This window comes from Cajanus cajan, chromosome 11 (assembly GCF_000230855.2).
Source record: "Cajanus cajan strain Asha chromosome 11, NIPB_CcT2T_4, whole genome shotgun sequence".
NCBI classification, from domain to species: Eukaryota; Viridiplantae; Streptophyta; class Magnoliopsida; order Fabales; family Fabaceae; genus Cajanus; species Cajanus cajan.
In genome coordinates, this window is record NC_138527.1 from 40436828 (window position 1) to 40447102 (window position 10275).

At 32.2% G+C, this 10275-nt stretch overlaps 1 protein-coding gene and 1 long non-coding RNA gene across 3 annotated transcripts; one reads left to right on the forward strand and one right to left on the reverse strand.

Moving 5' to 3' along the window:
• Positions 1-2345: 2345 nt before the first annotated feature.
• Positions 2346-8518, forward strand: LOC145953022 (uncharacterized). Its single transcript, XR_014430544.1, has 2 exons — positions 2346-3121; positions 8080-8518. It is a non-coding gene; the product is annotated as an uncharacterized LOC145953022 (long non-coding RNA).
• Positions 3255-9990, reverse strand: LOC109811108 (uncharacterized). Of its 2 annotated transcripts, XR_014430543.1 has the most exons (9): positions 9806-9990; positions 9634-9739; positions 9405-9545; positions 8102-8200; positions 7482-7558; positions 7214-7322; positions 6758-7086; positions 3824-6457; positions 3255-3448 (listed from the first exon to the last, which is right to left on the reverse strand). XR_014430543.1 is itself a non-coding variant. In XM_020374748.3 (8 exons), exons 1-8 carry the CDS (start codon positions 9962-9964, stop codon positions 6365-6367), a joined length of 1113 nt encoding a protein of 370 aa, XP_020230337.2. In that variant the 5' UTR covers positions 9965-9990; the 3' UTR covers positions 3255-6364. The 2 variants fall into 2 exon arrangements, 1 of the variants encoding a protein (XP_020230337.2); XM_020374748.3 differs by having other exon boundaries at positions 3255-6457.
• Between the last annotated feature and the right edge of the window lie 285 nt (positions 9991-10275).

The following is a 10275-nucleotide window of genomic DNA, read 5'->3' on the forward strand; positions in this document are numbered from 1 at the left end:
ATTAGCTCATCATTAACACATAGAAGAAAAAAAAGATGATTGATAAAAGATAAGAGTCATGGAGAAGGTTGAGAGTAGGGAAAGAAGCCATAGTAGCACTCTAACTCTTCCCCCAATGAAGAATGATGAATGATGTTCAAATCCTCAAATAAAGAGGGATAAAATGGGCCAAACACGTAATAAAAATGGCGCCCGCCACATGCTGACACATGCTAAGTGCATAAATATATTTTTATTTAAAAATGAAAATAGTATCTATATGTTACGTATATATTTTCTATATTTATCACATGTTAAATTATTTTGTATAGCAATGCTGTTTAATTACAAATTTCAACCTTTCGGGCTTCCTACTCTCATGAGATATTTTCCACTTCATTCCAAAACATATATGAACAAATAACAACTTCGTTACCTCGGATCTGGATGGAATAGTGAACTTATTTAATTTGTTTCGGGTTTCTTTAGTATTCTTGTTTATTTTGACCACTTGGTTGTTGTTTCAGAATTTACAGGAAGGTTTTGTAACTTCTGTTCGACGATGTGATATTGGAATTCTTTTCTTTTCTCTCTACCACATAAATATAAAATCTTTACGTGCAATTTCGCCATCACACGTCCATTCCAAACAAAGGGTGTAAAATATAAAATCATATTTTGTGAAATTGTATTTTTGTATCAAAGCTTTCCAAGGGGATCCAAACACAAACAACTGGAATTGCTTGTTGACCTATGTGCCGTCCAATCCCTTGAAATTATGCTGCATGTCATGATTTCACCTATGATACAATTCTTAAGGTTGATGATAAGTCTTTTATCCAGGGATAATAATGCGAAAATAGATTAAGTTAAATTTCAATATTTTATAGGCTTGAACTTATTTATTTAAAATATTTTTATTGAGACTTTTTAAATAAGTTAATGGCCTAAATTTACAAGTCAAAGTAGAAGACTTAAACTTTTTAAATAGATAAATATTTTGAAAATAATAATAATAATAATAATAATAATAATAATAATAATAATAATAATACCAATAAATTTGTTAGACGTAAAAAGCTTTTCAAATAATATGAAGTCCTACCTTTTTTAACTAAATAAAATTTTAAAAATATTTTATATTATCAACTAATTAAAAATCACCTTATATATAATTTTAAAAGTAATTACAATAAAAAATTAACAATATTAATATGTTAAATTATAATTAAATAATTATTATTATTTTAGCACGTACAATATATAGACATGTTTATTATATGTAATTAAAATTTATAATAAATTATATATATATATATATATATTATGTTTTAATTTATAAATTATATTTAAAATTAGTATGCACAAATATTTTGAATATATAAATTATATTTTAAATTTAGGTTTAAATATTTTTTTAGTCCTTCAAATTTAAAATTAACCTTTTTAATTCCTATAATTTTAAAATAATAATAATAATAATCCTTGTACTCAAGTTCTTATTATTATTAATGAACATTGTTATATTTTATTAAAATTTACACTTAAATATTATGTTATATTAAGTTTTGAATTTTATAAATACATTAAATGTTAAGAATATATAAATAATATTTTATTTAATTTTTTAATGTTTTAAAATAATGATAATATATTTATTTAATATTATATTTATAATAATAATAATTATTATTATTAATTTATTAATATCGGTTTGATCTCAGTTCAATCACAGTTAAATGTCAGTTCAATGACTAAAGTAATTTTGAAACCATTAATTTAAATTATTCAATAAATGTGTAAGACCTAACCTTGATTTAATGTGAATTAAGCCATAAATCATTGATGAATAGTTTGATTATTTTCATCTTAAGTGAAGAAGACGAAAGTGTGCACGCAACACATTTATACAATTTAGAAACATCACACACACATACATTAATACATTATTAATGTAACGTACGAAGTGCGAGATAAAACTAATGATATGGGATGAAGTGAAAATAGCTACATATGAAAATGAACCTATGGTTAGAATTACCACACGATGTGGGGAGGTAACTCATTTGGAAGGTAAGGTGTTAAATAATGAACAATGAAAGGACCATCATATCATGAATTAAAGGAAAAGAGACGTAGTAAATTTATCTCTATAATACAAACAAAGAGAGATCAAATCATGGTGAAAATGTAGGCAATATCCTAAAGATTCCGATCTGTGGGTCCGTGTACTACCAACATACATTTGGATTAGCTCGAGTCCGATTCCACCCACAAATCATGATGTTGATGGTAAGGTCCCCATGTCTCTTAATATAAAGTAACTTGCTTGGTTGTCCTTCCTCTTCAAATCGATCCGCATCTCAAGTACACTAAGCTTCTCTTTAATTAGACTATTTTATCAAACATTTTTAGAAGATAACAATATTTTCATACGTAATTATACATGTATATATAATTCATATTATTTTAAAATATTTTTTATTAATTATACATGTATTTTCTATTTCTGAATTTCTGGTATAAAATTGATGTGATTCTTACAGACACGCATGGAGTAATTTTCATGGGATTAGTTTGATGGTCGATATGTGGTACGAATATTATTCCCTCACGAGTGGCTGAGACTTTACCTTAATTAACATAAGCATAAATGGCCTCAAACTGTTCCTCTAACCAAATTAAAATAACAAAGTAAAAAAAGAAAGTGTAGCAAAGTTTAAAACTTTCTGGGAGCCAGGAGGGTAAGTGGTCCTATCATACCCACTATAGAACAGAGGAGATGAAAAAATGAAACAAAGTTCCTACCAGTAGTTGTCAAAAACCACCACTTTGTGGATTAAAACCTGATTTGTGAAAGTGAAGGTACATGGACACATACCATTAAAAGAACCCTCTCACTGATACATAGTACTATTTATTTGGTGCAACAGAAACTATATCAGCTTAGAAATTTTGGGCACAGAAATACTGGGTACGGTCTAAAGGTGGTGATTCTCGTATGAAAGGGGAGAAGCCTCGGGAACAGACTGGACTTCCACTTCTCAATCTTGCAGAGGTTACCTCATTCATACCTGTTTGAGCAAGTTCTTCAAATTGAGATGTCCAACTTCAGATCAGAGGGGGTGTTGATCTCTTAATTGTAAGTTCTTAATTATTATTGTATTTAGATATATATACTTTAAGTTTTGTCCTCCCACAAAAGCAGTGCAATTTTATCTATGCCACCACATCGAACTGTTAGTGTGATGTAGGAAATGAATTAGAAATTCCTATTGAGAAAAAATGATATTGTGGTGTAGACCACAAGAAAAATTTAAGATTTCTCCTTGTTGTTCACCACAGGTTGGAAAAATCAGTATTTCATCAACTTATTAAGTTGAACAATAATTAGCACTTAAATTGTATGTGAATTCAATTTTCTTGTAAATACTGCGTTCAGCTTGAATCAACTTTTCGTCTGCACCATCTGTTCTGACTCCAACACGAAAAAAATTTATTAGAAATAATTCAATCTTTCAATCCATAGTCAACAAAAAACTATATTGTATTACATTAGTATATTATTTGTAAGATTATCACCAGTAAAAACTATACGGCATCATCATTTCTGTTTTATTTTGTTTCTCTCGACAAATTCATCCCCATATCCCATTGGATTCGAGACATTTAACCCCTGGATTTGTTTTGTATAATTTAATTAGACATGGGCTGCATCTAAGGAACTTTGATTGGATATGTTTAGCCAACAAAAAAAAATCCGAACCTAAACCACACTGACACTGAACAGCCTTTGAAATCATTATTTGAACAAAATACTGCTAATGTAAATGAAGTGAACAACCTGAAAGGCTTACATAAATCTCCTGATGCAGCCTAAATTCCAGTACACGAATTAGGTGCTACTCCGAGTTAATATAACTGGAAAAATCAATATTGTCATTTTCTTATGAGCCTCAGACCGTCGTTAATCAGAAGAGATTTTGGACCCATTTATAACATGTTTGGAAACCCATTAGAAAGTAAAAAATCACGTCAATTCATCCTAAAACGTGAAAGTAATAACTATTCGCTTCTGAATAAACGTGGAAAACCGCATCAAAAACGTGCAACCAAACACACTATTAGTCTCAATTGAGTCCGATAAAGTTTTCCTGACAAATAGCTACTCCCTTTTTTCATACACAAGAACAGTGTCCTTTTTTTATCATTACAGGTTAGAATGAAAAATTATTTCTCACTTTTCAAAAAGAGACTTTTATCCTGGCTAGCTCTCGTGATAAAGGACTTAATGGCCAACAAATAATCACTTTTGGTCCATTGATGCATATGTAAACCGATATATGATTCATCATCAAAAGACAATGCAGAATCCTCTATAACACCAATGCTTAGGATAACCAGATTCCCAAAATTAAAACCAATTATCAACCACTACTCCAGAAACAAAAAAAAAAAAAAAAAAAAACACGTGATTAAAGATACAGTTCAACATTTTTTTATAAAAAAAAATCTGATAAAATCTTTTTCTAAAACCACTACTTTTAATTTTCGTAAAAAAATAGAACACATTAATAAAGTTTTTTCACTAAATCTTTAATCTATGATCTATAACATTGCTAAAAGGAATATTTTGATTTGATGTCCATTCTTTTTGGATCTCTTTATCTTTAAATATTTTTTACAAGTTATTTCCGAATTATTTGCATTCTTTGTCCAAATTCATAACTAGTTTTCCAAGTAGCACTTCTCTTTTGAGTAACTACATAAAAGTTTATTGGTTTTTTACTTTTTTTATTAATCGCACACTACTATTTCTAGACATCATTATTAATCATTTTTTCTACTTATTTTCTCTTTTTCTTTTATCGACAGTTTCAACTTTTACATATTCTACAAAAGTAAATATTTAGCTATTTTTTAGTTGATATCTTTATTTTTTCTTTTGAATTCCATTTTTTTTAAAATTACTTGCATTTCTATTTCTACTTTTTAAGACATTTTTATGATGATTGTATGAATCTTAATTTACTATTTTTTTTAAATTACTTTTTATTTAAAAAATTTATAGAAGTACAAAATCCTTCGACCCCACTTATTAGAATAAATCTTTTGAACATTAATTATAAAAATACAGACTAACCCTTAATTGTCTTAATGGTTGCGTAGGGGGGAAAATGTAATAGCACTCAACTCCAAACAAAATACGCTCATCTCCTTCCTTTTCCCCCACTCCGGACGAAAGACAAAATACTAAATTACGAGGTCGAGGTAGCGAGTGGCCTACATAACTCTTGGTCCACCAACCAAAATTTGTGTTTTCAGAGTGATGTGAAACTTTGCATAAAAAATATCTGAGCCAAGTTGATTGTTTCTGAATTCATCAGCCATGTCATGACGCCATCAGATTCAAGATAGGATGTACCACCAAATGAAGTTGTATCAAATACGAATAGACTTGAAAAAGGCATTGGAATAAGAAAAGAAAAAAAAAATATATATATATATATAATAAAAATAAAAATAAAAATAAATAAATAAATCTCGCCCTTATCGATGTAAGCTTCACAATTTAACTCCAGAGACGGTGATTGGTGACGGGAAATGATTGCAGAATGCGATCTATATTGATATAATCTCCACTCCAATGATGAAAAATCGAATTCCTCGATCAGGTTGAGTAAAATAAAGAGGAAGCCTATTCTAAAGATGAATATAATCATATACCAAATAATTAATGTAGTTAATCCTAAATTAAGTTAGTTTGTAGAATAAGGAAAGAGTTAAGGTACATATCTTGGAGGGCAAATTAGAGTTCTCGAGTATGACAGGATCCCTGCAAAACCTGGAGATAACCTCGCTGTTATGTTTGGAGATGAATGGGGACTGGACAGCAACATGACTCAGAAAATATACGGGGTTTCTAGAAAGAAAACGGAGGTTGTTTCTAGTCATCAGGCGTGAAACAAGTGGGATCGGATAAAAGAGTACTTTAGATCAACGGATCCTACATCCATTCTTGTCAACCGTACCGAATGTTTAAGATAGGGCTTGTTTAATTGATATTCTTGATGCATGGAGAAAGCAAGAGGAAACACTACCTGCATGCAACTTTTGCGTACTCAAATGACATTGACTACCTATTCCAAGTTTGAGAACTACATAGAACAGGTTTATCACTCAGTATGCAACATGAGTGCAACATTAAATTTGTAGGCAACCGGTAAGGCATCTCTTTACCAAACTAGAAAAGCTGATTCCAAAACATTAGTGCAAAAGGAGGTAGTTATTCACATTATCCTAAATAATTACCTTAGAACAGTCAAAATTTCCTAGTTCAACAACTAAATTGTTGATAACTATTAGGTTACCACATATCATGTGCTCAATAATATATTGAGAGTGTTCGGTGGTGCTGAAGAGATGTGCACTGAACACCAGAAGCCCAGAGCCAAAGATCCAACTCCACACTGAGCACCTAGATTTAAGTGAGAAAGGCTTTTCAGTTTCAGATAAGATGAACAACTTCAGCACAAATTCACAAAGCACTTGAGTATTGCCACACTGTAAGTTTTCCTTTCTATGTATTTGTAATGTTTCCAGAGCATAGATAGTTTAACAAAATGATTCAATTGTTAAAAAAAAAATTATGACAAAGGGAATCACCAGTGAATTATTACTTTTTTGACATTTGAATAACCTTATAAGAAAATGGTACTCTACATGCATTTGGAAAAGGACCATAAGTGAGAGATACTCTACACATAAAAGAACTAACCTGTCTTCCAGACTTTACACTTATTAGCTCCCTCATTTTCTCCACTGCATGAACAGAGCAAGCCCGCAGTTCAACTTCCTCTTCAGTCCCTGGACCTATTTCTCCACTGGCCTCAATAGTACTGGCAAGTGTTGGACTATATTTTAAAACACCAAGCTGCCGAAGTACAGCAGGGACAATGTAGTCCGCCATTATAGTTAAAGAGCCGATGTCTTTAAACTCACCATAACCCTGGCCCCTAAATGCACCCCACAGATCTGCGGCAAATATCTGAGCCCTTTTATACAAAAATACCTGGCGTCCTTTGTACACTGTATGGTCTCTAAAACCTAGAACCAATTAATATTGGAGTCAACGAACGAAATTTTTTGCATACAATCCATAGCAACATCAAACAAAACTTTATATAAATTGATCATTATTTAATAAAAGCTAAAAAGGAGAAAAAAGCTATACCAGGAAAATGACGTGCAACAAGAGCAACAAGATTCATTGCTGATTTTCCACAGCACTCCACAAGTTTGGATGCTTTACCCTCAAAACTTCTCTCCAATTCAATCCCAACCTAGCAATAGAAGTGAACAGTATCACACATATGGCCATCAAACTTCAAGACAGGCTCATCATCATAGCTAAGTTCAGAGTTGAAAAACCAGCAAAAATATGAAGAAAAAAATATAGATATAGCTGTGATTAAAGGTAGCATCACAGATGATTTGTTTACCTCATGAAGTAACCTAACTCGCTCTTCTTCCAAAGGAAGGGGTCTAGGCCACCTCAAAAGCTCACGTAGTTGTGGACCTGACATTATGAACTGATTTTGTCATTATGTTATTTGTAGAAAAGTATTTCTTCATCAGAAGCATTGAAGCAAACACGTCAACCATATGGCCAAGCTGACATGTAGATATCTTTTGAAAATACTGTTACTTAAACACAAAATCCTGATTTGGTTTCATCATGTGTGGAACTATAATTTGATTGCTGATAATGTTGAACCACTTTAAGTAAGCACACATGTGCCATGCAAAAATTATTGCCTCTGACCAGGCAGCACAAAATAAATAGACTAAATGATGTTCAGTTCACTGTTTGGACCCGACTACCTTGAAGTGACACAAACTACTATGTACCATTACTGTCCTACCATACAATATAGGCCCATATCAACTTAGCATTAAATAATTTTGATAAACCTTAGTTTCAATTCATTATAAAAAAACATGAACTGAATTGAAGATAATGATATTGAAACACTTGTCATTTCCATACAAATGTATGCATGAGAATTGATGTAATTTAACAATCGTGTACTTTTGCAGTTCAAGGCACAAGCAGAATTACCGGTGTACTTTTGCAGACGATCAGCATCAAATGCAGATTTATCATTTTGAAGAGCTGCCTTTAGACCAGATGCCAAATCATCATAATTCAAATCCTTATCTGTTAGCAAATGAGAAGAGATGGTGACCATTGAAGAGAATAGAGAAGATGAGAAAGTTAACCAAGGATAAAATATAGATACGTAAAATTCCTAGGGAGACAGTTCACTAATCACTGTTTCGTGTCTCTGTCAGTGTCAATTGGAATTTCAACTAGACAACTGACCAGCTTATCATAATAATGCGTGGAGATAAACACCCTCCACAACCCAACACCCCCCCACCCCTGAATAAAAACCACGATTGTGTATGATAAAATGATATATAATTGTTTCTCATCAGCATATCAAGGAAAATAAGAAAATAAGGAATTCAATAATCTATCCATCTTCTGTATATTAGAATCTAGCTGACAGAGGCACTTTATCTAGTTGCGTTTTCTTTTCTTGTAATTTACAGCAAAAAACAAATATTAAGTTGAGCACGGGTTATTATTAAATAATATCCTAAACAGGTGAAAAAATAGTAATATAATTACAATGATGACCGATAATTATGATTTGTGAAAGATAATAAGATGATGGAATATGTTTGTAAGGTACGGTATTTTATAAACGAGGCCACTCTAAGAAGCGCAACACTGACAGTTGGTAAAATATAATGGGCCACCAACACGAACCGAAATATTGTTGACCAAATCAAACGCTTTAAAATTCTGACTTCTGACATACACAGATATAGAAATGGAAATGCAAATTTGCCACCTCTTTTGGTAAAATATAATGAGCCATTAACACGAACCAAACTACAGTTGATCAAATCAAACGGTTTTAAAAATCTGACACACAAGTACAGAAATGGAAATGCAAACTTTCCACCTATTTTGCATATTCACAAACCATTTTCACATAACAACACGTTCTGCAAGGATATCGACTTATTTATTCCGCAACACCGATAAAATGCTTCCTAATTCACACATGAATTAAAGACGAAACTCAACTCATAAGAAAACATGTCTCGAATCGCGATACCTTCTTGCTATGCATGAACTCGTTTCAGTGTGGCCGGTAAAATACCAAAATACAACCAGAACGTGGCAGATAAGTCTAAATGCATTTTAGCAAATAGCAATTAAAAAGAAATATAAAAAAAAAATTTAAAAAAAAAAAAGGAATTAAGGTAGTGAATCGGAAGAAATTATCACATGGCATTAGGAATGGCAAAAAAAGTGCATATATAGATTGAAACAAAACGCAGCGTACCAGGCCAGAAGCAAAAGTTCAAAGCGTCGAGCACAAACAAGTACTGAACGGTGAGTGGTCCATTATCGAAGTAGTGAATCCCTTCGAAATCCCACTCGACCTTGGGAATGGACTCAATGGTGCTGACGACTTTCTCGATTCCTGAAAACGACACGAGCGAGGTAAGTACGCATTTTGTGATTTTGGAATGCGGAAGGTGAAGAAAAGGAGAAAAAGTGAAGGAGTGAACCTGCAGAGTCGACGAGGACGTGAGAGGAGCGGCTAGCGACCCAAGCGGAGGTTGCCCTGACGTCATCCATGGAGTCGGAGCGCAATGCGGCGTGCGTGTGCGAACCCTAATGAAAAAGCGTTTGAATAAATGATGAATATATAGGGGAGGCGCGGGTGAGTCTTTAGGTAACCTGTTTGGAAGTTTCGCGGGTTTTCATGCTGAAAGACAGGGGTGGCGTTGGCGTCTTTTTTCCATGTGGGTTTTGCCGCCAGAGTCTGAACCTGACCCTTTTTTCTGTTCCAATGCTTTTGGGCCACCAAACCCCACATACGGAGGATAAAGTTCCCATGCGCTACAACCATAAATCACACCCAACCGGATCACGTGATCAATGCCTCACTCACGGACACTTGTTGCGGGTTTTGAAGTTTAACCTTTTTTTTTCTTCTATATTTTGGCTGAAATGTACATTATACTGAATTTTTCGTCTGTAAGCATAAATTAATTTTTAATTATTTATTTTAAAATACTATATGTATCGTTAAAAAAATTATAAATTATTTTTTAATTATCCATTTTAAGATATTGTATGTATCATATTAGAAAAAAAGTATAAAATACTGAATTCGTTAGTTATATGTATGAAGAAGAAAACAGTAC